Source organism: Lemur catta, chromosome 15, assembly GCF_020740605.2.
Source record: "Lemur catta isolate mLemCat1 chromosome 15, mLemCat1.pri, whole genome shotgun sequence".
In the NCBI taxonomy this organism is placed as follows: Eukaryota; Metazoa; Chordata; class Mammalia; order Primates; family Lemuridae; genus Lemur; species Lemur catta.
Window position 1 is genome coordinate 57,355,868 of NC_059142.1, and position 25,154 is coordinate 57,381,021.

General features: G+C 60.0%; 2 protein-coding genes across 8 annotated transcripts in view; one reads left to right on the forward strand and one right to left on the reverse strand.

The window, feature by feature from the left end:
* Positions 1–23,915, forward strand: part of TBCD (tubulin folding cofactor D) — a 119,968-nt gene extending 96,053 nt beyond the window's left edge. For 2 of the 3 annotated variants that reach the window (XM_045525798.1, XM_045525799.1), the window contains 16 exons: positions 1,643–1,674; positions 7,163–7,225; positions 8,200–8,276; positions 8,941–9,022; positions 10,519–10,637; positions 12,148–12,239; positions 12,824–12,961; positions 13,308–13,391; positions 14,026–14,181; positions 14,272–14,410; positions 15,661–15,782; positions 17,278–17,355; positions 18,530–18,619; positions 19,205–19,292; positions 20,068–20,177; positions 20,861–21,141. In XM_045525798.1, coding sequence (XP_045381754.1) covers positions 1,643–1,674; positions 7,163–7,225; positions 8,200–8,276; positions 8,941–9,022; positions 10,519–10,637; positions 12,148–12,239; positions 12,824–12,961; positions 13,308–13,391; positions 14,026–14,181; positions 14,272–14,410; positions 15,661–15,782; positions 17,278–17,355; positions 18,530–18,619; positions 19,205–19,292; positions 20,068–20,177; positions 20,861–21,077 — 1,687 coding nt within the window. In that variant the 3' untranslated portion in view covers positions 21,078–21,141. Of the gene's footprint in view, positions 1–1,642; positions 1,675–7,162; positions 7,226–8,199; positions 8,277–8,940; positions 9,023–10,518; positions 10,638–12,147; positions 12,240–12,823; positions 12,962–13,307; positions 13,392–14,025; positions 14,182–14,271; positions 14,411–15,660; positions 15,783–17,277; positions 17,356–18,529; positions 18,620–19,204; positions 19,293–20,067; positions 20,178–20,860; positions 21,142–23,311 lie in introns of those variants that run through there. The other variant, XM_045525800.1, reaches the window with a different exon arrangement.
* Positions 20,473–25,154, reverse strand: part of B3GNTL1 (UDP-GlcNAc:betaGal beta-1,3-N-acetylglucosaminyltransferase like 1) — a 62,810-nt gene continuing 58,128 nt past the window's right edge. For 3 of the 5 annotated variants that reach the window (XM_045525808.1, XM_045525805.1, XM_045525804.1), the window contains one exon: positions 20,473–24,258. Coding sequence is in view for 2 of the 5 variants with exons in the window: in XM_045525804.1 (XP_045381760.1) it covers positions 24,256–24,258 (3 nt within the window). In the remaining 3 variants the exon portion in view is untranslated. The remainder of the gene's footprint in view (positions 24,259–25,154) is intronic. The other 2 variants (XM_045525806.1, XM_045525803.1) reach the window with 1 other exon arrangement.

A 25,154-nucleotide genomic window follows, 5' to 3' on the forward strand; every position in this document is an offset into this window, starting at 1 on the left:
GTCCCAGTGGGTGTTTTCAGGCTTGGTGGAGGTTACTGGACACGTGATGTTTCCTCGTTTGAGACTGTTGTTTTTTGTTGGGGATCAGAGGCAGCTGTGGCTCTGACACAGAGACACAGCCGCGGTCACCCCAGAGCTCCTGGCCCCACAGTCTCCCCCAGCTGCACAGCTCTGCCTTGCCTGGGGTTCCCTGTGGGTGGAGCCGCACAACATGAAGGTTTCTTTCCCTTAGCGTGTTTTTGAGATGCATCCAGGTTGCGTGTGTTAATATGTTGTTGCTCTTTGTTGCGGAGTCGTGTTCTGCGGCGTGTCTGTCCACACCCTGGCTCACGGATGTGCGGGTCTCCAGCCTTTGGCGGCTTGGGGCAGCGGTGCTGTGGGTGCCGGAGCACAGATCCTGGTGCACACGTGTGCTCCTCTTCCCGGGTGCAGACCAGGCGTGCTGCTGCGGGTCCCGTGGTGGGCGCACATTTCCACGGCTCCTGCAGCCTCCCCTCGACCCGGCTGCTCAAGCCTGAGCGGCACTGGGGCCAGCAGCGAGGTCAGCCCCAACCTGAGCCACCCTGCGGGCTGCTGGGGAGTCTGGACGGGGCTGTCGTTCCCGTGTCCCCAGTGACTCGCGGTGCTGGACGTCTGTGCTGACTGGGTGTCTCTGTGGGGAAGCGGCTGCTCAGAACTCCTGCTGATGACGTTCTCTTGCCTGTGTCCCCACTGAGCCACCGCGCTCTGTGCGTATTCTGGACGCCAGCTCTCCGTCAGACGCAGGGTCTTTCCCTCTCTCTGGAACCTTTTGGTTTTTCTGGTGACTTTTTAATGCAACTTTTGTGGGGTAGCCAACCCTGCGAGGTTCTCCTCTACCCTGGAGGGGTGAAGCCTGCCCTGCTGCCCTTAGCGCCTCCAGGTGGGACCCATGGGGCTGTCCCGGCTGCCCCGTGCCCTCCGTCCCTCCGCGCTCGTCCCCAGCGCCTTGGCCCTGCGGCTTCCACCCCAGCTCCTCTGCTCAGCAGGGCGGTCGGGCCCCGTGGCCCCGCTGCACATGCGAGCCCGCAGGCTCCTCCCGGCTCCCTGGGGCGTTGGAAGCCCCCATGCCCTCACCCCGCGCCCTGGGCCATCTCGCAGTGTCTGAACCTCATCTCGTGTCTCTCTGGCTTCCTCATCGTCTGAGGCAGGAGGACAAATCCAGATCCTGTTACTCTGGGCCGGAAGCCGAGTCTCCTAAGTTGGTTTTTATCTTCTGATGCGCGTTTCCTGTGTCCACGTCCAGCAGGGTCCCCTGTGCCAGCGTCAGGCGTCACGTGGGCGTCAGGTGGCGGACGGGCGCTGCCTCCTGCCTGGCTGCCACTTGGGGCGGGTGGGGAAACCTCCCTGCGTCTTGGCAAGCGGGAGCCGGGCACGGTTTGGAATCGGCCCCTTGAGTCTAGCAGTGCCACATGGCAGCCCCGTGAGGACCAGAGGCCTCTGGAAGATGGTTGTGTGTCGTTTCATTTGTTTTAAGGTAGTTTAAGCTTTCAGTAACAAATTTAGCTAATAAATATATTAATAGTTTTTGGAGCCTGAAGTTACATGTTGCCGCGTGAGGACATTTCACATTGTTTTGCATATTAACAGATTTTAATTCTGGATGTTTCCGTTACTCTTTCAGGGGTCTCGGCGGAGAACTCATGAGACAAGCAGGTAGGTCTCAAGGCCGAGGCCGCAGCCCCCGTCTCCAGCCGCGAGGACAGAGAGGCCTCCCCCCCCCGGCCTCGCGTGGTCCCTTTGCCGCCACGGCTGGGGCTGGGAGAGCCCTCCGCTCCCGGGGGCCCGGCGGTGGGTGTGCGAGCTGCTGTCACGAGGGATGGCGTTGGGGATGCTGAGCGAGCTCTCCTGTCCTCTTCAGCACGGTATCGAGGTTGAGCGTAACTGCAGAACACAGAGTGATGTTTTGGATCATATTTAAATGTTTGCAGGGAACTCAGACGGTGCCACCTGACAAATGCCGAGATTCCCTGAAGCCTGTCCAGCTAAACCTGGAAAATCCAGGTGCTCGTTCGCATCTCTGGTGCCGTGGTCGGTCCTGGCCACGGCCGGGTCATGGTCCCAGGTCTGGGTCACGGCTGCCATGGGGCAGGGAGGCTGCAAACAGGGATTTAGGTTCTGCGTCCTGAAGACGAGGCCCTGTGAGGCCTGGGCATCCCCTCACGGTGGGACGGAGCATTTAGGGACAAGGCAGAGGCCGTCGGCTGTGGAGGGTGGGGTCACCACGTTGCTCAACGTCTGCGTCAGGCCAGTGGCAAGGTCCCCCCACCCCCAGAGCTGGAAGGCGGGACTCCTGGAGCCGGTCTGAGGGGTGGCTTGTCCCGTGGGCGCCTGTGCCGTGCCACCCGGAGCCGGCTGGCGCTTGCTGTTCCAAAGCAGACGGGGGTGCCCAGAGGTGTCACAGGGCACCTGTGCAGAGCGCAGGGGAGGGGACCAAACAGCAGGTCATGCTGTGACCCCAGCGGTGCCCCCTGTAAGCTGGGAGCTCCTCAGGTTCCAGAGCCTTAAATATCCGGGCCAGGCATCCAGAGTGCAGACTCACTTGGGTGTTTTTTGCACATTTTGTGGCAACAACTGCTCGAGACTTGGTCTTCCCGGAGCACTTTATTCTCGTATCAGAGAAGTATCGTAACAAGTTGGCCTCTGGTGAATCTCTGCACCCGTCTGGGTGGTGCAGGACAGGGTGCGATTGGCACCGTGGACGTCCTCAAGGCAGCCCAGCTGTCCCCCAGGTGCCGGGAAAGGGGACACGCCATCGTGTCCTTGGCTCCCATGAGGCCACGCACTTAAGTTAGGCCGCCCGATTTAGCATCCCAGGAAAAGCCGCGGAGCTCAGCTCTACCGGGGGAGCTGACAGAGGGGCGTCAGCAGTTAGGGGGGCTGCGTTCTGCTCTTGTGACAGCCCTGGCGTTTCGGGGCCTTCAGAGAAGCACAGGTGATGTTTGCCTGTTTGTGCTGCGGTGCACGGTGGGTCTGCGAGGGCCGGAGCACCCGGCCCTCTGCTCCTGCCAGAAGTGCCACCCGTCACTGCGGCTCTCAGCAGTCTGGGACCGTCCTCTCCTCCCCACGTGGGATCGGGAGGGAGGCCAGGCTATCGGCCTGCCACAGGCGTGTGGCGGGTTGTTGCTTAGCGGGCAGGGAGTTGGCCTGGCGCACTTGGCCTCACGGGCTTCCTTCCATGGGAGGCCAGGTGCCCCATCCGCCTCTCCCCTCGTGACGGGGCCTGTGTCATGCCCTTTGGTTTATGTGTATTTTAAATCACACAAGACGTTACTGTGGTTTTACCTGATCAAAGTTAATTTAGGGTTACCCACGTACATGCTTTGTTTTCTCTTCTTATTCCTTTCTGCATTTCTGACTGTCTGCCAGGGCCGTCTCTGTGCCGTCTGTCTGCAGAGGTCTTCTTTCACTCTCTCTTGCTGGGGATAGAACTTTAATTTGTCTCATTCACTCCTTTATTTTTTATCGTGTTGAAAATAAAACTCTGTTGTCTTCTGGATTCACGTCCTCTCTGGTCGCCATGTCGGCGCCCAGTCTGCTCACGATGGTGGGAGACGGCCTGCCAGGCCCCCCGGCTGTATCCTCAGCCTCTCTGTGGTTTCCAGCGGCTTTGGCGCGACACACCTAGGGTGCGTTTTCTTTGTGTCTTACCTGGGGGTTCCTGGCTTTGTCCTGGATTCATGGTCTGTCGTTTTCATAGGTTTTTGAATCTCTTTGGAAGCATTCTCAGCCATCTTCTCCTCGAATACTGCGGGCGCCCTCTGCTCCCAGCACTGTGGTTGCCCCACGCGGGAGCGTCTCACTCACCCTCCTCATCTGCCACGGTCTCTGCCTGTTTCTCCCTCACGCAGTTCGGATGTTTCTACTTCTCGGATCAGCTGCGTCTTCCCTGCTATTAAACCCATCCTTGAATTCTTGATTCTAGTATTTTTATCTTTCAGAACTTCTATTTGTTTGTTTTTATGGTTTCCATGTCTTTGTCCTAGATTTCAGTCGTTTCTTTCACCTCCTTGAACACACTAAGCGCGATTTAAAATCTTCAACGATGTCGTGGTCTAGAGCGTCTGTGGTCTGTTCCTGAAGGGCGGATGTTGCGTGGGAAAAGTCACAGGTGTGTCTGGAGCCTGGGGATGCTCTTCTCTCCCAGGAAGCCCTGTGTTTGCTCTCGTCTGGGGTCACCTCCCTCCAGTTTCTGGATTTGAGAGGATCAGCGCCGGGCGTCGGCTGTGACGTGCTTTTTGTACTTATTTCTAGAAATGGGCGTGGTCCTTTGGGTCCAAACCCATTGTGGGGGTTTCACGACTTCTCCCTGCAGTCGCCCTCGACTCCCAGTCCTGACCCCGTGGCCAGAGCCCTGGACGTCCTGGCGGTGCCCCGGGATTTTGGAAGTTCCTCTGGCGTCAGTGGGTGCCGCGCGGGGAGGATCCCACCCTGCCTCCTCGCAGAGCCTGCCTAACTGCAGTGACTCCGGCACGTGTTTGTTTTCCATTTTGTCCAGCTTTTAAAATGCCGTCTTAGCGGGAAGATTGGTCCTAATTACCTGGCCTGTTGGTTTTTTAAAAACACTTTTGGTTTTGAGATAATTACAGCCTCACGGGAGGTTGTAAAACTTGTGACAGAGCCCCGTGTGCCTGTCACGCAGCTGCCCGCAGTGACGGTGCCATGCACAGACGCTGACGTCTGTGCCGTGCCCTTGGCCGGACCACAGACCCTTCAGTCTCCCTGCTTTTCACGTGTGCGCGGCGTGCGCGTGTCCAGTTCTGTGCACATCCGTGCCCTGCACAGATCTGGGTGACCAGCACAGCGGGACAGACCTGCTGCCCAGCAGAGGGTCCCCTGCTGCCCCTCGTGTCTGTGCCCCCGGCCCGGCCCTGGGCAGCCACCTGCCTGCCCGTCACTACTGTCCGTCATTTCTGGAATGTCCCGCGATGGGCTCAGAGGGTCTCTGCTCTTCGGAGGCGGCATTTTCCGTGAGCCCTGAGGCCTGTGCAGGTTCTGTGTTAGCAGCTGCTTCCTTTGTTTCCCACTGTCTGGTTTTACCGGCGTGTCCTGCCGTCCACCTGTCAGAGAACTGTCCAGCCCGGGCGCTGCTGTGAGCAAGGTCACCACGGCACCCGTGCACGGTTTGTGGGGACACGCCTTCCACCTCCCTGGGACACACGCCTGAGTGTCCCCTGCAGAGGCATGTGGCTCGTTTCCTGGGACACGGCCGGGCTGTTTCCGGAGGCTGAGCCGGTTCAGGTTCCCACGAGCCCCTGCTCCGCCCCTCGCAGACCTGCTGTCGTTTTCCCTGGTTGGTTCTGCCGTTCGGACCACACGGTGCCTTTTCGCCGTGGATTCCGTGTGCACTTCCCTGTGGGCCAGTGGCCTTGAACAGCTTTCATGTGCTGGGGTTTTTTGTTTTTTAACTTGATAAAAGGCATTTAAAGTTCATATACAAGGCAAGTCTCTAAAAAAATTACCTTTAAAAGTAGGACTTGCATTTTCTAGTCCTTAAAACACACCATAAAACTGCTCTACTCGGAAGGGCGTAGGGAACCTGGAGGTGCTGCCTGTGGGGTTGGTCTGTGACAGGGCCGGTGTCCCCCGCCTGCAGTGAGGGGGGCTGGCTCGCCGAGGGCCCACGTGGAGGAAAGCAGCATGGCATCTAAATGTGCGACTAACTGTGAACTTACCTATAAAAATATAATCATAAAAATCTTCAAAGAAATTTTAGGAGACGTCATAGGATAATGTTGGTCCTTTAAAAAAATCTTAATTTAGAAATTTTCAAGTCTTCACAAAAGTAAAGAGAAATAGTGAGGGCGCCCCGAGGAGTCCCCGGCTTTGTGGGACGAGCGTCCGCAGCCTCCTTCTCTCTGCGCCTCCCCGAGTGTCAGGGCAGACCCGCCCCGCGTGTCGTGATGACCCCGCTCTGCCTGGGAAGCGCTGGCTTTCTGGGTCATTTGTTTTTGTTTTTCACTCTGCGTATAGCCGCTAACAGAATTAGCAGTGCTTTCTCAGCCGGAAGCAGGAGATGGTGATGCTTGGCTGTGTGTGGAGTGTCTCGTGCGCCAGGCTGGTGGGCAAAATACAGACCTAGGGAAAGCACCCGTGCTGCCCTGGAAAGATAAACAGTTATGTGTAGGAGGCAAAGACTTCGTACAATCTCCAAAAAAAAAAAAGAAAAGGGTAGTTGATCCCATGGACAATGGGGCAAAGCAGAGGCAAGAGCGCAGACCCCGACGGCCCAGGACGGGGTGGGAGGAGGCGCCTCGGCTCACCTGGAGGGGGGCGGCCGGAAACGCGATCAGCTCAGCAACCAGCGGACGGTTCTGCCTTCCTCGCTGGCTGGAACTGATGGTGCTGCCAGAAACAGAGGGAAGGTTCACTCGTGAGTGTGAACCATCTCGGTTTCTGTCCTTTGCCCCTGGCAGTGTCTCTGTGAGTAAAAGTGCCCCTGTGGTGTCCGTCCCGAGGGCCACCTGGGCCCCTGCAGCCAGAGTGCGTGAGGGGGGGGCACACGGCCACTGTGGCGCAGCCCTGCTCGTAGCCTCCTGTGGACAGTGACAAAACGTGGACAGCCTGTTCATCGGGAGAGACGCTGGCTAAATCGCTCTGTGTTCATGTTGTGAAGTGTCCCGCATCCGCTGGGCGGAGCACAAGAGGCTCCTCCTAGTGGATTACGTCGTAGCCAGAGAAGCACACGGGGTCTCTGGGAGTCCCCAGTTCTGTTCCGACGTCCCTGCCTGGCGGCCGGGCGCCAGCACGTTGCTGCTCGTGGAGCGCGAGTCACGAGCCAGGAGGAAGGGGTGGGTGTTGCTTCCAGTGGGGAGCGTGTGACAGCTGTGACTCAGTCCCCGAGTGACGGGCATACGTGTCACAGTCCCAGGCATCTGCCTCCCTGCAGCGGCCCCTGGGTGGAGCCAGCCTGCGTCCCCTGCAGTGCGCTGGGCCCCATCGCCCCGGCGAGGGCGCGGAACTTCTCTGCACCTGTTGGGTGTGGAGGTGCCCTGGGCTCGTCCTCGCGCTGGACAGGCAGCCCTGGCGGGGAGGGGGTGGGGCGGGCTGCTGCCGGCAGCGCAGGACCCAAAGCTCTGGGGTCAAAGTGCTGTGATGGGCACTTTTGGAAAACTAACATTGCATTTTTCCTTTTTTTCCCTAGTGTGCCTTTTAATAGAAAACTTGTCACTTTCCAAAATGCCCTTTAAAGGGGACACCATAATTGGTAAGTGGTTTTCTTCTTCATGACTCACATGATAGTGTTTTCTGCCAAAACGACTTCAAATTAAAACCTAAGATGAGAGGCCAGGCATGGTGGCCTGTAATCCTAGCACCCTGGGAGGCTGAGGCGGGAGGATCATTGAGCCCAGGAGCTCGAGGCTGCAGTGAGCTGTGATGACGCCACAGTACTCCGGCCTGGGCCACAGAGCGAGACCCTCAAGAAAAGAATAGAAGAAAATGAGCCTGTTAGGACGGTGACGAAGGTCACAGTTAAGGTTTACGCTGCCGGAACGACTTGTCTCGAGGTTGCTGCTGGAGCCTGCTGTGGACGAGGAGCCCCCACCCCTTCGCGGCGCTCCCACAGCGGCTCTGCCTGCCACGGCTTTGCCCAGGGCCGGGCATTCTTGGTCGGCGCTGCCTCCCGAGTGACGCGGGCCTGTGGGCCAGGGCAGCACCTGCCTGCCTGCCGGGCCTGGCCAGAGCCCACAGTGCGGCGCAGCCCCGGCGTCTCTGGCCCTGGGCGCTCTGCTCTGCAGCCTCAGAAGTTAGGACTTTCTCCCCTTGGTTTTAATGGAACAGACTTAGCAGTTGTTACCTGGTGTTCAGTCTAACCGAGCTGAATGTTTGAGTTTATGCTGGTGGGAGCCAGGGGGAGAGATGTTGGAAAAGACCACTTGAAGCTTGCAAGTGTAATAAAAGAGCAAAAATCTCCCAAGACGTGACGTTTGAATCGTGAGGTTTGCAGAATGCAGGTGTCTCCCACAGTGAGGTTTGAGCAACTCAGCAGGCAGAGGCCTTTTCCCTCAGCCGAGGGGTCTTTGGGGTCCCTGCAGCCTGGAGAGTGGGCATGTCGGCTCTGTCCCTGACTCCTCTCTGCAGCGACGTCTGCTTTGACCTCGAGAGTTGGTGGAAAATGTGGTGTTTTTAATTTCAACTAAGTATTCTCAATTGGGTAAATAAACTCCGTTTCTTTGACAGACGGTTGGCAGTGGCTGATCGACGATACTCTGAGAAGTCTCCATCTTATTTCAAGCCACGCTCGACAGCAGCTCAAGGTGTGGTGACAAGATTGTTCCTGTGCTACGTTGCAGAAAAGCCACCTTAGTCATTTAGTGTTTGCGTCAGCCAGCTGTGCTCTAGGGTTCCTCTCAAGCACTGACGTGACTGGTGGATACCATGATTTTATCTGGAATTCTAGATGATGTTGTCTGGGTACTTTGTAATCAGGAAACCGAATGGAGCCATTGGTAATCGGAACGTTTAATTTTTTGTTACTGTTTCTGACTTTATTAACTTTTTCCCAAACATTAATAGTAAGTATTTGCACAGCTGAATTCTGTGTCCTGCCGAGTTGTGGGATTTGAGGTTTGGAAACTGCATGTGTGGTGCTCAGGTGCAGTGGAGAAAACCGCAGCCGCATCTCTGCCTGAGCACCGCCATGCTGGGCTCCACCGGCTGGTGCGAGCCTGTCCCCTGGCCGTCCGCCCCCCGGCTGTGGAGGAAACAGTCGGTTTTTCTGTTCAGTTTACTGTGATTGTTGCAGAGAATCACTGAGGTGGTGAGCGTGCCTGACAGACGAGGAGAGTGGGCACACGCAAAGGGGCGACACAATTTGGGTTTTTGTTTTTAGCCCTAACCACTGTCCTAGACTTGAGAATGACCGTTGCTCCCGGGGCCGAGCAGAGCCTTCGTGCGCTCACAGCCCTGCCTCTGTTCCAGGACGCGGCTGTCTCGGCGCTGGCCGCCCTCTGCAGTGAGTACTACGTGCAGGAGCCAGGGCAGGCGGATCCCGCAGTTCAGGGTGAGTGGTGAGGGGTGTGGTTGTGGTGGGCCGCTGCCGCCAGGCGGGGTCTGAGAGGGGCCTCCACGGGCCGTGCAGGCAGAGGGGCCCAGGATGCACGGGCCACGCATGGCAGACGGGTTCGTTCTCACGCCGTGTTCGCAAGTCTGTCTGTTGTCCCAGCTGCCCGAGGGTTTCCTTCACCTCTCGACAGGCAGCTTCTCTGGGACGTCTCAGCGGGGACTCTGCCCCGGCAGCTGGTCCTGGGGTGTGGAGCCACCAGTCCCCCTACACTCAGCTCTTACTCGTTTCAGCTGTTTCCTTCCCTCCTTCCTTCCTTCCTTTTCTTTCTTTCCTTTGTTCTTTTTGAGACAGAGTCTCACTCTGTTGCCTGGGCTAGAGGGCCGTGGCCTCAGCCTAGCTCACAGCAACCTCCAACTCCTGGTCTCAAGCAATCCTCCTGCCTCAGCCTCCCGACTAGCTGGAACCACAGGCATGTGCCACCATGCCCGGCTAATTTTTTCTATATGTATTTTTAGTTGTTCAGCTAATTTGTTTCTATTTTTAGTAGAGACAATGGGAGGGGTGGTCTCACTCTAGCTCAGGCTGGTCTCAAACTCCTGAGCTCAAAGGATCCTGCCGCTGGGGCCTCCCAGAGTGCCAGGATTACAGGCATGAGCCACTGTGCCCGGTTTGTTTAACCTCTTTTTAAAAACTGGAATAATAAGGTGTTTGCTTTTTGTCTAAGAAGAGGGTTCCACGTTGTTACTTGAGTATAAACAGAAAGGATGTTCTGAGATTAAGTCTGACTGTGAAGATGGTGGGAGACGGTGTTTTCTGCCCTAACACCACGAGGGGAGAAGGGGCACGATGGGCTCCACGTGCACCTGTCAGAGCCGCTTTGCTGGAGTGAAAACAGTGACAGGATCCTGGGGTCAGGAGGGCACCCGGCTCCAGGCCCCCAGAGCTGTGCCCACGGCCGGCCGCTGTCCTCGTCCCTCCCAGGAACTCCTCACCTGATCCTGCCCTGAACCTTCAGTGTCCTGGGTCCCCACTTGTCCCACAGCCTCTGCTCCCGGTACCGTTTCTGGTGCTGTCCCCTCGCTTGTCCGCAGGGAGCTGCCGTGTCTGGGGCTCCCTGTTCTCCGCCCCCCCACTGTGCTCACGTCCCGCATCCCCAGCCCCGAGTGTCCTGCAGGAACCCCTGTCTGCTCTCAGTCTCTGATGAAACACTCGTGTTCTTCCTAAATAAAAATGGGAATTACGAATGTAGTTACCACCTCATCACGCTCCTGAATTTATCTTCCTGAGAGTGAAACTATGTAGTTAAAATTGCTTGTGAAAACCTTAAAACCACCTTATAAAAATTCATTTATACTTGCTTTGATGTATGCCACTTGGGAACTGTGTCCGCCGTAGAAGCCTGACGCGGTTCCTCCCTCCCGTGTTTGCTGGGCTCTGCGTGTGTCGTGCACTTCTGGCCGCGGGGCCTCCCTCACACTCCTTCCTCCTTGCAGAGGGGCTGGTCGGCCGGTACCTCGCCGAGCTGCAGAGCCCCGAGGAGATGACCCGCTGCGGCTTCTCCACGGCCCTGGGCGCCCTCCCCGGCTTCCTCCTGAAGGGCAGAGTCCAGCAGGTGGGCCCGGCGCGGGGCGTGGGCGGAGGGGCCAGGGCCGAATACGTCAGGCGGTGTGTGTGGTGGGAGGGAACCCTGAAAGCCAGCGAGGGGAGCAGGGGGCCCCAAGGATGCACCCGCCGAGGAAGCTGAACACGGCGTAGGTGCCGTTCGCAGACGGAGCTGCTGCCCAATGAGAACGCGTTGCCTGCGTGTGTGTGTGGTGCCACGTCCCGTGCGCTCCCCAGGCCCATTCGGGTCTGAGCAGAGGCCCTGCCCACGCGTCCTTCCCCCCACAGTGGCGTCCCCGAGGGAGGGAGCCGCCGTGCACCTGTCCGGCTGTGGCGAGCGGCGGCCCTGCCCCCCTCGGGGGCTCTGCCTGCCTGGAAGGACAGACACCGCCTGGCGCTTTACTCCCTGGGGGCTTCGCCTCAGCGCGGGCCGTAGCCGGGGCTCAGGGCGGAGCTGGGCAGGGCCCGTGTGTGCGCCGGCCGGTGCGGGGTCTGCGAGCAGCCCCCTCGGACACGCCCCAGCTTGCTGGGTGCCTGGTGCAGCCTGGCTATCCGTCATCTCCAGCGGGGGACAGACTGTCCCCTGCCAGTTTCCCGTGGAAAGCCGGGAGCTGGGAGTAGAGGGTGGTTTTTGGCGTCCCCGAGAACAGGGCTTCTCCAGTGTCCGGAGACTGCTCTGGGGGGTCAGCGCAGAGGGGACATGGTCCCGCCTGCTGCCCTTCTCAGGAGCCCCGCTGTCCTCCCGCCCCTTCCTACCACGCTGACCCTGCACAGAGTTCTCCCGTCCCTGGCTTGTCCCTCTCCAGGCGATCACACCCCTCACCTCCGGCACCCTGACTTTGGCCCTGACCCCCCTGGAGGGTCCTAGCGCTGTAGGTGGCCCTGTGCCCCCACAGCCCTGCTCTCTGCCCCGCCAGCCTCGTCCATGGAGCTCTCCGTGAGCTCCACGGAGCTCCACGAGCTCTCACGGAGCTCGGCGTCTGTCTGGGCCCTGCCGACCTCCCACTAGGCCTTCCTGCTGCCACCAACCTGGCAGGAGCTGGACCAGGCTCTGGTCACGCTGTCCCCTGGGTGCCCTGTGCCCCTCCCTCCCCCGGGACCTGCGGCTTCAGAGAGACTTGCCTGGGTGCTGGGGGTCTCCATGAGCGAGACGGGCAGCCCCCCCTGCGGCTGCCGCGTTGCCTGAAACATGCTCACTGGGCTTGTGCAGCTGCCACGGGGTCCCCACAAAACAGTTCCTGAGACGAACTGTCACTGCAGGGACAGACGAAGCTTCGTTTGTCTTTGTCCGGCTGAGGCAAGGTCCCTGCCCGGGGTCAGGCCCTCTGTGGAGGGGGCTGGGGGTGCCTCCTTGTGCGTCTGTCCTGGCCACGCAGGGCGTGTGGCCCCTCGAGGAAGGTGGCTCCGGCGAGCTGCGTGGGCTCCGCCCTCCCGAGGGCCGCGTTCCCTGCTCTGCTGCTTGAGAAGCGCGTGTATCTTACGGTTTCACGTTCGGTCGCTGCATCGTTGTTGCCTCTCAGGTTCTGGCGGGTTTGAGAGCCGTGGCCCGCACCTCCCCCCAGGACGTGAGCTTCGCAGAGTCCCGGAGAGACGCCCTGAAGGCCATGGCCAGGTGGGTCCTGCGGCACCTCCCGCACGTCAGACTGCAAAGCCGGCGTCGGCGGGCGGCTCTTGGGCTTTATGAGGGGCTGGTCGCGGGCAGGCGATGGGTCTGCTCAGAGGCAGACTCTGCTGTTTCATTTTCTAGTGGATTCTCCTTTCACGGAAGCACCATTTCCCGCCCGTGGGGGTTCCTTAACTGTTAACCGTAGTGAGCGTTGAGCCCGTAGCTCGGGGACGTCACTCTGTGGACACTGGGCCCCTCGAGGGCGGCAGGGCGGGGACGACCCCGTCGCCTGTGGGGGGGACGGGCTCTGAGCACCGGGGCCACGCGCACTAGCTGCCTACACGTCGGCCCCCGTGTCGGGGGACGGCAGGACGGACCCCCCACAGAGGCCTCCCCGTCCACCTGTCACACTCAGGCGGCAGAGCCCGGCTTCCCGGGACCCCCGACCTTGTCACTTGAGTGAAAGGAGCTCTGGGTTCCCAGTCTAGTCCAGGGGTCCCAGGTCTGCTCTGGGTGTGTCCTCAGGACAAGTGGGACAGGCCATGGTCACCAAGGGGCTTGTCACTTACCTCACACATTCTAAACCTCAGGATTTGCCGGACTGTCGGGGTGAAGGCGGGAGCTCCGGACGAGGCCGTGTGCAAGGAGAACGTGTCCCAGGTCTACGGGGCGCTGCTGGGCTGCCTGGGTGACTACACCACGGACAGCCGCGGGGACGTGGGCGCCTGGTAAGCAGGGGCTTGTCCAGTCCGTCTTCAGATGTTCAACACAAATCCTCCTTGTTCAGCCGAACACGGGAGAACACGTTCCTCCATGTTTCCGCTGAAGCGGGATGTAAACAATCTCTGAACCTCACCGTGTTCAGGACGCCTTGGAGCCCAGCCGTGTGCGGCCAGCGTGTGCCGCCTGCGTTCTCACAGCGCAGGGGGGACCTCGGGACGTCCTCATGCCTGTTCTCCCTGGTAGTGGACGCCCCCGGGGGCTCTGTGTGGGTCAGTCGTGGCACTGCGCTCGTGTGGCCTGGCCATCGTGACTGGCAGAGTCCCCATCTGCCCCGGTCTCTCCCTCCCGCAGGGTCCGGGAGGCCGCCATGACTGGTCTGATGGAGCTGACGCTTCTGCTGGGACGGAGCCAGCCCGAGCTCATCGAGCCCCACGTGTGAGTGTTCCTGCGGCTCTGCCTCCCCCCGGCCTGGCCGGCGGGTGCTCCTGGTTGTGCCTCTTCCCCAGACGAGCCCCTCAGGCCCCTTCCCCGTCTGTGCAGGCCCTGCCTCCGGGCCTCCCGTGGTGCTCGGCCTGCCCATGACTGGCGAGGTTGGGGCGGGGTGGCTTCTTGGCGTGAGGCCCGTGCTCCTGCCGTGCGGGCCGAGCCGTCACATGGTTGGTTCCCTGGCCCTAGGGCCGCCGTCGGGGGCTGTCCTTGCTGTGGGTCTCCCTGGCCCTGCTGTCGGGGACACTTGTTCTGTGCAGATTCCGGCCTCATTTTCTCTGTGCCCCCCCGCCCACTGCTTTCCCTGCCTGCCCTTCCTCTCCCCAGCGCCCCCTCCTCCCGCCACCGCTGCCCCTGCCGCCCCGACCCCGTTTCCTGTCCCTGCCCCCACCCGAGACCCCGTCAGCGTGTGTAGCACATGCTGTGTGTCTACCGTCGGGCTTCTGGGACACACACGCATGTGGTCCTCTCCTGCCTGCCCGTGTCATCCCGAGGTCTTGGTGGCGCCGAGCTGAGGGTGTGGAGGAGCCCGCGTGCCCTCGTGGTGTTGGCCGTCGGCTCAGACCACGCTCCCGCTCTGCAGCTGTGAGCAGGTCATGTGCCGCGTGGCCCAGCAGGCCAGTGAGAAGATCGACCGGTTCCGTGCTCACGCGGCCAGCGTGTTCCTGACGCTGCTGCACTGCGACCCCCCCACGCCCCACGTGCCCCACCGGGCGGAGCTGGAGCGGCTCTTCCCCAGGTGCGTCCCCGCCGGCCTCCCCCACAACCGGCCCCTCCGGCCACGGGACGGCGCGGGGAGCCCGGGCTCGTTGCACTTCCTCTCTCGCAGGTGCGACGTGGCCTCTGTGAACTGGAACGCCCCGTCCCAGGCCTTCCCTCGTGTCACCCAGCTGCTGGGGCTGCCTGCCTACCGCTACCACGTCCTGCTGGGGCTGGTCGTGTCCGTGGGCGGCTTGACGGAGTCCACGGTGAGGCAGCCTCTGCGTGGCCGGGAGCACCCCCCCCCCCGGGAGACTCGTGGGGTGGAGCCCCCTCCTCCCTGGAGAATGTTCGGTTTGGGGTCGAGGGTCCAGCCGCCCCGTGACCCAGGAGGCTGCGTGGCCCGTGGCGTGGTCGGGTCTGACGAAGGTGGAATTGGCTAGTGGGCCTCTGCCCCGGGGCCTGGCTGCAGGACACACGTGTTTGAGGCGCATTTGCATGTTTAAAACGTGTGAAGTTTCGATATCCCAGCTTATTCCTGCTGTACGGGGTGGGGGGCGTTAATTTCTCTCAAACTTCTTCTTCGGGCAGCTCTGCCGCCTGCGCGTGAGCACATGGCCATGAGCCCCGTGTGCCTGGCAGGGGGCGTCTCCACCCAGCTCGGCACACGGCACCCACCCAGCTGGGTTTCGGGCAGGGACTATCTAAAGCTAATCCCAGAAATCGTATAATTCACTCTGTAGATACTCCCTGTATGTCTTAAAGTCCAACCACGCGGGAATTTCCTCGGTGTCTCAAACGTGCCGAGTCGGGACCAGCCATGCCCTGCTGCGCCGGGTCCCTGTGCCCAGACTCAGGCGTTTCTCGCTCCCCCCCCCCCGTCCCCGCCCCCCAGCTGCTCCTCGTGCCCTTTGTGTTTTGTCCCATGTGTTTCCCGCCCTCGGGACTGGGCTGGTGCCATGCGCTGGTGCATGACGTGTGTCCACGCCGTGCCCCTGTGACCTGGCCACCCTGCTCCAGGTCACCCCCGAGATGGCCTGGCACCCAGTGGCCACGTCAGGGGCTTCCTGGGCCCATGCTAGGCCAGTCCCCACGATCCTCCCTCCTCCTCCTTGCCCGTGTCTCCTGCACGGTGTCACAGCTGTACCAAGTCACCTGTGCTGGGAGCAAAGTTGTGCGTGCTGGGGCTAGGCGCTTGTGGGTGCCCCCACCTGTCCCCTCAAGGTTCACCCCTCTGGGACCCGTGTCTGACCCCGCACACGGCTGCCCGGGCTCCTTTGGGTTCTAGACCCACCTCAGCCTGCAGGATGCCGGGCGCGGCTCCCCGTGTCTGGGGAGGGTTCCTGATGCTATGTAAGAGCTGAGGCTATGCTGTCCCCAGGGGACATGTGTGAGGTCCCACGTGTCGGAGTTCAGAGTCGTCCCAGCTCCGTGGCAGACGTCAGAGCTGAGTGGGGGCAGCCAGCCAGGGGCGGCGAGGGGTGTGTGGCTGCCTCCCTGACGCGCCCCTGCCCCGCAGGTCAGGCACTCCACGCAGAGCCTGTTCGCCTTCATGAAGGGGATTCAGGGGGACCCCCGGGCCCTGGAGAGCTTCGGCGGGACCCTCTTGCAGGTCTTTGAGGACAACCTGCTGAACGACAGGTGAGCGGCTGGGCCTGGCGGGCAGGCGCAGGGCACCTGGGACCCTGGTGGCGGCTCTCCCGGTTGGCGGGTCCCACCTTTTCCACCGGGATCTGAAGGCAGACGTGGGGCAGCTCCACACCCGTGTGCAGGCGAGGAGCACGGGCACAGCGAGGCAGGCACATGCCTGACGCATGCGGCTGGCCTGGGTCACTGAGCCCGGCCCCTGTGCCTCCGCTGGGCCCTCCATGATGTGTGGATGTCCTGCCTGCTGCGGGAGCGTCGGCAGCTGCGGTGAAACCGGCTTTGCTGGACAGGTGTCGTCTCCTGCAAGTCATGTCGATGGCAGTGGGGACTTACCTATCCCTTTTCTATTGGGCAAACCAGGGGGGTCCAGTGGCTGGGCCACGTGGTGGGTTCAACTTTTCTAGAAACTGCCAGGCCGTGTTCCAGGGGTGGCGAGTTTCTCCTTGGCACCGAGGGCGTCCGGGAGCTTTGGCCACTGCTCGTCCTGCGTGGTGTGGCAGGTCCTTCCTGTGTCAGCCGTCCTGGCGCTGCCGGGGGCTCCTCGTGGTTTCGGTCCACGTTTCCCCGGGGCTGAGGGTGCGGAGCGTCGTCTCCTGGGCTCACTCGCCACCTTCACGTCCCCTGGTGACACCGTCCTGCCCGGGGGCTGCATGTTAACGGGGCTGTTTCCCTTGTGTTGAGTTTGATGTTTCTCTGTGCTGAACACGGCTGTCGGACGCTTTCCCTGCCCGTGGCATTTGCCTTCCCGACGGTTCCTGGCACGGGGCGAGTGTTCACACTGGGAGGAGCTCTGGAAAGCTCTCCCTGTACAAGGTCACGGAGACTTTGTTTTCCTAGAAGCTTCATAGTTTTAGGTTTAATGTTTAGACCTAAAGTCCACTGAGTTTGGCCTTGGCAGGCACAGCGTGGGGATGGCCACACACCTCTGGCACCTGCAGGTCCGTTCAGCACCATTTGCTGGAAAGACCCTCTTGTCTGCACTGTGTTGCTTTTGTACCTTTATTAAAAAAAATCAGCTGGGCGTGGTGGTGGCGCCTGTGGTCCCAGCTGCTCGGGAGGCTGAGGCGGGAGGGTCGCCGGAGCCCGGGAGTTGGAGGCTGCAGGGAGCTGTGATGGTGTCATTGCACCCCAGGCTGGGGACAGAGCAAGACTGTCACAAAAAAAAAAAAAAAAAAAAAAGGAAAATCAGCTACATAGCTTTATTTTGGACTCCTGGCGTATTTATTTACCTTTCCACCAGACCACACTGCTCTATCTCAGCGGCTTTGCCGTGATGCTTGAAACTAAGTGGTGTCGGCCTCCAGCTTTGTTCGTTCTTCCCACAGTCGTTTGTCTTTTCCTGATCCGGGGCGTTTCCATGTAAACCGTAGAATGGGTGACAGCTCAGCAGCGTGGTGCCGGGGGTGGTTGGGTGCTGGCAGAGCCGGCTCCGGTGGGAGTGACGCTTCCGTCCCCCGGGCCGTGGGCATCGTCTCTCGCTCCTCCCCAGGGTGTCCCTGCCGCTGCTGAGGACGCTGGACCAGATGCTCGCCAACGGCTGCTTCGAGGCCCTCGCCGCGGAGGAGGAGTAAGGCTTTGCTTGTTCTCCGCGTTTCTGGTGGAGCCCAAGTAGCTCACGGCTTAAAGAGAAAGTCACCCAGCCCAGAGGTCGGAACCCTAGGAGACGCCTGCCGTGCGCCAGGCTCAGCTGCAGCCGCTGTTGGCCCACCCAGGCAGACGTGGGGGACAGCCGCTGGGCTTGGGCACGTGGGCGTGTGCCAGCGGGTCTGCTGGCGATGGCCGTGGAGGGCACGAGGACGGGGGCCCAGGCTGGCTGCTGGCTGCTCTGAGACAGCCAGATGGAGACGTGGCCCAGGGGCCTCTGCGAGTCCAGCTGGAGACCCTCGCTCGAGCCCACCCAGAGGCGGGGCATCCACGGCGCTGGTGCTCGGTCGACAGTCCTCAGAGAGTGGGTGGGGCGTGAAGCTCGGACGTCACCAGGGTGTGGACGAGGTGGCCAGGGAATTGGCCCCCCCCCCGGGGGGGGACAAGGAAGCAGCAAGGCCCGCAGGACAGAGTGACGTGGGCCTCAGCCCATGATGGTCACTTGGTCCCCAACAAGTGTTTCAGTGACCTGGGGACAGACTGCACGGAGCCTGGGGATGGGGCTGGGGACCAGACGCAGGCGGACACCTTGCAGGGACAGTGAGCACTTGGGTGGGGTCGGGACGGTGGCACCAACAGGGCAGGGCCTGGGGCTCCTACTGCCCCCCCCCCGCCCCCCCAGGCACAGAGTTTTCCTGGGACTTGCAGTCTGGAAGCTGCTGTCACCGACCGATCCCGAGACAGCACCGGGGTCACCAGGGTGTGGGGGGACAGACACTGGTGGGACACTGGCCACTCCTTTGACCCAGGAGGAGCTGGCTGGGGCCTGTGCCCCTTGGCGTCACACGGCACTTGGGCCAAGTGTTCTTCCGTTGGGGTCAGTCACTTAGGCCCACGTGACCAGGCTGTGACTGCGCCAGGGGTCAGCCCGTCTGTGTGTGGCAGAACCTGTGGGTGCGGGTCCACGAGACAAGGCATCTCCTCCCAGCTGTGCTCACAGGGGCAGGGCCGTTGCCGTAATCTGGCCGGGCTGCCCGAGGGGACTGGCCTGCCGGTCACCTGGTGGCTGCAGCTGTCACCAGATGCCACGGCGTGCGTCACGTGTGGCCTGTGGGTCCCCGTGAAGCTCACCGCTAGCCGGTGTGTTCTCCTTCCAGCCACCCCTTCTGCGTGAAGCTGCTTGCGCTTTGCAAGGAGGAAATCAAGCGGTCGAAAGACATCCACAAGCTCCAGTCGGGCATCGCAGTGTGAGTGTTCCGTGTTCCTGGTGGGGACAGCGCAGTGTGAGTGTTCCGTGTTCCTGGCGGGGACAGCGTAGTGTGAGTGTTCCGTGTTCCTGGCGGGGACAGCGTAGTGTGAGTATTCCGTGTTCCTGGCGGGGACAGCGCAGTGTGAGTGTTCCGTGTTCCTGGCAGGGACAGCGCAGTGTGAGTGTTCCGTGTTCCTGGCGCGGACAGCGCAGTGTGAGTGTTCCGTGTTCCTGGTGGGGTCCGTTCCTGCCAGCGCGGGGGAGCCCCGCCCCGCCCCGCCACCTTCCCAGGGTGGGCGGGGGCCTGGAAGCCCCTCGCCCAGGAGCCAGTGTGTGCATGAGCCGGCGTGTGCAGGGAGGTGAGTCTCGTGCCACAGACCCGACTCTCCGGACATGCCCTGCAGAGGGGCCTGAGTTCCAGTCCCTCGACCTGCAGCGGACACTGGGCCAGCGTGTGCCGGACACCGCCTGGCTCTGCCGATGCCCGAGTCCCCCACGGGGGCCCCTCAGCTCCAGACCCCCCTGAAGTCTCGGATGGAGGGCCGGGACGTGGCTCACGTGGCCTGGGCGGCTGTCTCCACAGGTTCTGCGGGACGGTGCAGTTCTGCGGCGCTGTGAGGCGGCAGGCGCTTCTGCAGCTGTGTCTGCTGCTCTGCCACCCCTTCCCCCTGGTGAGCCCCCTCCCCCCCCATGAGCCCTCTCCCCCTGGTGAGCCCCCTTCCCCTGGTGAGCCCCCCCCCGAGCCCCCCTTCCCCCCTGTGAGCCCCCTCCCCCTGTGAGCCTGCCCAGGTGGCCTTGAAGCAATGTCACGTTGGTAGGATTTCAGGTCAGGTTTACACACGGAGGCAGAGCTGGGCCTTTGATTTTACTGGGATGAATGTGAACTTGTGGCTGCGTGTCCGGGGGCTCAGGCTCTGGCTCCTGGGAGGTCCCAGGCTGCAGGGGCTCAGCCCACACTGCAGCGTCCCCCACTGCGACCCCCACAGGTTTAGATTGCTAGGGGTTCTTTTTCTCTGGCCGAAGAAAATCTCTTTAAATGACCTAAAGGTGACACATGTTCCTAGAAAGTGAAAGTGATTTTCACGTAAGCTGTGGTTCTCAGAGTAGGGGACAGACTCCTCCTAGCGTCTCGCCGTCAGCAGGGCAGGTTCCTGGGCCTGTCCTGTGGCTCAGGAACTCTGGGTGGGCCTGGGGGTTCTGAGACCACCCACTCCATGAAGTGTCAGCACCAGGGCAGGGGAGACTGAAACTGCTTCTCCGATGGGGCAGGATTTAGGGGAGCAGCAGCCGTCGCCCCCTGGCTGTCAGAAGGCCCAGCCCCGAGCTGCGGGGCAGGAGGTTCAGCTCAGGGTGCGAGATCAGCTCCCTCCCCCAGCAGGGTCCTGGAGTCTCTGTGGGGTGGGGCGGTGCTGTCTCCCTCCCGCTGATGCTGTGTCCCTGTCCCAGATCCGGAAGAGCACGGCCAGCCGGGCGTACGAGATGGTGCTGACCTACAGCGACGTCGTGGATGCCGACGCCTTGGAGGAGGTCCTGGCCGTGCTCAGCAACACAGCGTGGTGAGTGAGGCCACCCAGCCCGGCTTCCCGTCCCCATGTCCACCTGTCCCCTAAAACCCACCGGAGGGAAGAAAGTCCCAGCCTGGCAGCCTCAGTCCTGGTGTCCTGGGAGCACAGGTTCATGTCACACACCCGGGGGGGGCAGGCCAGGCAGGGACAGGGTGTGTCCCGACTCCCAGGCGCTGCCGCCCCTCTGGGTGTTGGGGGGAGTTAGGGCGTGGGGGTCCCCCCATAACTTAATCCTCCTTAAAAAAAATCCTTAGAACTGTATGACAAAAGAAAAACACACCCAGTATCTCTTCACAGCATTGCTAGGTTTTTATTTTTACCGAGAGTAACAAATACTCAGTTCAAATAAAACTTTAAACATCCTGTGGCCGCGTCCTTTTGCGTGTTCCTGCCGAGCTGTGCCCGGCCGGCCGCCTCTGCCCTGGTTTGTGGGGACCCGTCCTCTGGCAGGTGCCGCGGCAGGGTCAGGCCTTGCAGAGAAGCCGCTCATGTGAACACGTCTGTTCTGCCTCCTGCCCGGGTTCGGGTTTGCCGGGTGTCCATTTCTGGGGCGGGAGGTGCCTTTCTGTGATTTCCAGCTGATGGAAGGTGCTGTGGGATTTCTGCACACGAGACGGGGGTGGCTACTGAGACTGTTGTGGTTAGTGTCGCTCACGGTTTCCTCCTGTCCGCAGGGACGCGAAGCTCCCAGGGGTGAGGGCGCAGCGGAACCGCCTGTGTGACCTCCTGGGTGTGCCCCGGCCCCAGCTGGTGCCCAAGGTAACCCCGCGTCGCCGCCACAGCACTCAGGGACGTGAGGCACCCGTGCTGCCCCTTGCCCTGTCATCTAGAATGTTCCGGGTCCCTCAGTCACACTGCCGCCCCTTTCTCAGTGTTGAGGGGGAGAATTAGGGCATTGGGGGGGGCCCCCATAACTTAATCCTCTTTTAAAAACAGCTGCATTACAAAAGGGAAACATGCCCAGCTCAGTGCGTCCAGGCAGCAACACAGGCTTCTGGGGCCCTGGGGGTCCGGGACCGGCAGGGCGGGCGTCACAGACGAGGGTCAGCACGTTCCACGTGACCACGGTGTCGGCTCAGTGCCTGTTCAGGCGTATCTGTCTGTCCGTCCGCCAGGGTTCGCCGTGCGTTTTACACACTGCAAACATCTAGTCCAGGAGGACTTTTGCCCTTTAGATTTAAGACATTTGAACTACTTTCCTTTTTATTTGGTTTTATGGTTCCTGTTTAAGGTACCTTTGCGTACTTCAAGGTTGAGTCTCCAGGTTTTTCTGAAACCTTTACCTTTTACGCTGATGTTCATGGTCCCCCTGGGATGCATTTTTGTACCTGAGGAGGGAACACGTGTGACTGGCCGTGGTCCGTCCGCGAGCAGCAGCGTCTGTCGGGCAGAGACAGGTGTGGCACCTGGCTGCGTCCTCCCGTTTTACCTTCTTCAAGATGGGCCTGAGGGCCGGGCCCTTAGTGTCTGTGAACTTGCGCAGTCAGCTCCCCGCCCGCACCAGCGAGGCCGAGCCCTCGGTTCCCGCAGCGGAGACGGACGCCGTCTGCAGCCGGCCCACGGTTCTCGCATCCTCGGTTTTCTTTCATTCCTGTTTCTCTTTGCTGTTTAGTTTGGGAAGTTCCTGTCCCCTTGTCATCTTCATGCTCGTGTCTGGCGTGGCCTTTCCTGGCGCTGTCCTGTTCTTCTCTCATCCATCAGTTGTTCTAAAGCCCCTTCTGTCATTCCAGTGCCACCCCTGCGCCCGGCCCAGTGCTGTGCCTGTGTGGTCCCTCTGGATTCTGCTTGTTCTCGGCACCTCCTCCGCCTTCGTGGCATCTGGGTGGGAAAGGATGGAGGGGCCGGGCAGGGCGCGAGGACGTGTTTTCTGGCTGGAGCTATTCGGCGTTCGCCGCAGCCAACGTCAGGCTGCCGAGTCCTGCGAGGGGGCGGGCTGGGGAGGAGAAGGCCCAGCTGCCCCCTCAGAGTCCGGAGGGTTTTGGGGGCCCCAGAGCTTCTCAGCCTCCAGCAGTTTGTCCCAAGTGCTGCCAGCTGTGCCTGCAGGTGTCGGGGCTGTGGTGCACCCGCCCTCCCTTCGCAGGAAAAGTGACGTGTGCGGCTCTTCCTTGTCTGGGGGGCGGGGGCCCAGCTCCCCACCTGTCGCACTGACGCCGGCGCTGTGTCCCGCAGGCTGTTTCCGATCACACCGCGCAGGCCCCTTGGGGCCGCCCGGCTATGCTGTGGTCTTGCTTTGCCGGCTGCCGAGAGGCGGCTTCTCGGCTTTGTCACCTTCACAGTGTGACCGACCAGGTGCTCGTGTGCCTGTTCCTGGCAGCATCGTGGCCACCACTGGTGACGATGCGTCGTGCCTTGAAGCCTGACACTGACGGGGCCGCACTGGACTCCGGGCGTTTGTTATTTTCTCTCCAACCTGTTCTCACATCTGAGTGGGTCTTCAATGTGTAACTACTGACACCGGCCTGCGTCATCCGTTTTCTGCTTGACCCTCCTGTGCGATGTTGCTTTTCTCCTGTCTCATCTTCATTTGGGTCATTTCATGTCCCTTCAGCCCCATGGGGACCCGCCCGGGGCCAGCTCACATCCTCGGCTGCCTCTGCCCTGCGGCCCCTCTGAGTTCCCTCCTCTCTGACTCGCGCTGCGTTTGCTTTGGGCACTTGGGCCTGAGTTAGCATCACTGAGGAGACTTGTCTTTTCCTCCTTTCTTTCCTCTGGGTGCTGCGCTGGCGTCCGCTGCGCTCTCACAGGGGGCAGTGACACTGTCGGCCCCAAGTGACACCGCAAGGGGTGAGGACACCGTGAGCACCGTGACGTGGTCACTCCTGGTTCCTTGGGTGTAAAAGCTGAACTCAACGCCAGCTTCTGAATTAAATGTGCTTTTTACATTTTTATTAGGCGATATTTCAAAGATGCATGAATGGAGTTAGAACCGCATCGTGCACCTCCCCTCCCCCTGCCCAGACGCGGCATCAGCGCGTGGTGGTGCCCTTTTGGGGCTGAGTCACATCAGCCACGGGCACCTGTGGGTCGCTGGGGCGACGGTGCAGACGCAGGCTCAGCCCTTGCCGCGGACCGCGAGCCGGGTGGGGCGACGGGGCCAGTCTGACCTTGTCCCGTCTCTTCTGCAGCCGACCAACCCCTGAAGCTGGTCCAGGGAGCGGAGGCCTCGCCTGCCTGGGGCTGCTGCCCTGTTCCCGAGGGAGGAGGAGCCGGACGCCACTGGCAACACGGGAAACCTGGTGTGACGCCCCCTCCGTCCGTCACAGGCTGGTGTGTGGCGCCGTGCGGCCCCCGCTAGGACTCCAGCCCTTGTGGACACATTGTCACACGTCCCACAAAGGGCAGTGTGCTGGATAGAACGCTCTGGCCTCGTTCTTGTGGCCCTGACAACGTCCTAGGTGAGAACCATGACTGAGCTTCACCTTGGACGTGGACACAGATGTCCCATGCGTGCTGATCAGCGACACTCCCAAACAGGGTGACAGGAGCTCACACTCCGACACGTCACATGAAGCTGCAGAACCGCTGGAGCGAGATCTCCGTGATGCCCAGAGGAACAACCGTCAACGTGCCCGGACTCCCGGCCGCACTGAGTATGGTGCGGATTCTCAGTTTCTCTTTTTAGTCTCGTCAAACTTCACGCTGTGTTACTAGGTGCTTGTAAGTTTGCTCAGTATGAATGTCACTCAAAGAACAAAATGAAGTCATTCAAATAAAAATAAGCCTTTCTAACGTGCGATAGTATTTGGGGCCAAACCACTTCCTTGTGAGGGTCACCCTATGCACTGCAGCGTGTCCAGCACCTCCCAGCTGCCAGCAGCCGTCCCCCAGCCCCATGGTGACAACAAGTGTCTCCTGGGGGCAAACTGAGAGCCACTGCTCTAGAGTCCAGAGGCAGAAGGACGATGATCGCGGGTGGGTACTCTCGGGTGTGAGGAAAAAGCTGAGAAGCGTCCCACGTCCGTGTGTTCTGGACTAGAGGACAAATGAGACAGCTTCCCAGCCTGGCTAAGGACGCACGCGGAGGCACTGGGGTCACCACGGGAGGTGTTCCTGCATGGGGACGATAACTTCACTAGCAGTGGAGAAAAATGGATCAAGAGTAAGTAAAAACTACTAAAAATGCAAGAACAATGAAAAAAAGGACAAGATGCAACAAATATTAGAAATATTAACACAATAAATGTATAATGGATTAAATTCTCTGCTATATAACAATTCTCTAGTTGAAAGACAAAAAGATTAAACTAGATATAAACTAGATAAAAACATAGCTGTGTGCATTTACCTAAAACAAACGCATAAAGTCAAGAAAGCCGGCCCAAGGTCATTAGTATAGGAGATGCCTGTATTAGTATTTTTAAAAACAGAGTTAAGGCAAACAGTGACGTTAGAGGTAGAGATTCCTACATGATCAAAGGTTCAATTTGACAGGGCGATGACAGGACTTTCCTGTACTTGTCTGTACCTAGTAACAGTCTCCGAATATTTAAGAAGAAATGGATCGATCCACCACCATAGTGTGTTTTTTATTGAAAATGATATATCCAAGTGTGAAATTAGTGAGGTATAGTTGAAAAAGACAAGCTTGACCTAAAGGACGTGTACAGAATGTAGAACCTAAGTGTGTGTGGGGGTGAACACAAGCATTTTCAAACTCTTGTTTTAAAAAACATGATTTTTACCTCCAAGTAAGGTTACTGTTTAAAAAAATGGTTTAAAAAGAAATTATAAAATGTCATGAAAGTTAATAAAATGCTACTAACCACAACAGATGGATTTTGCCTGAAGTACTTACCATGTATACTCAGGACTTCAAAAGCCCTTACGTGGTTAAGAAAGGCTGAAATTAATGCACTAAGCGTGAGAAGTTAGACTAACCCTGAAGAGTAGACACAAAGGATAACTATAAGAGCAGGATTTATGGAAGGTTTCTCAACATGGGCCAAACACAGCAAAAAAGAAAACGAA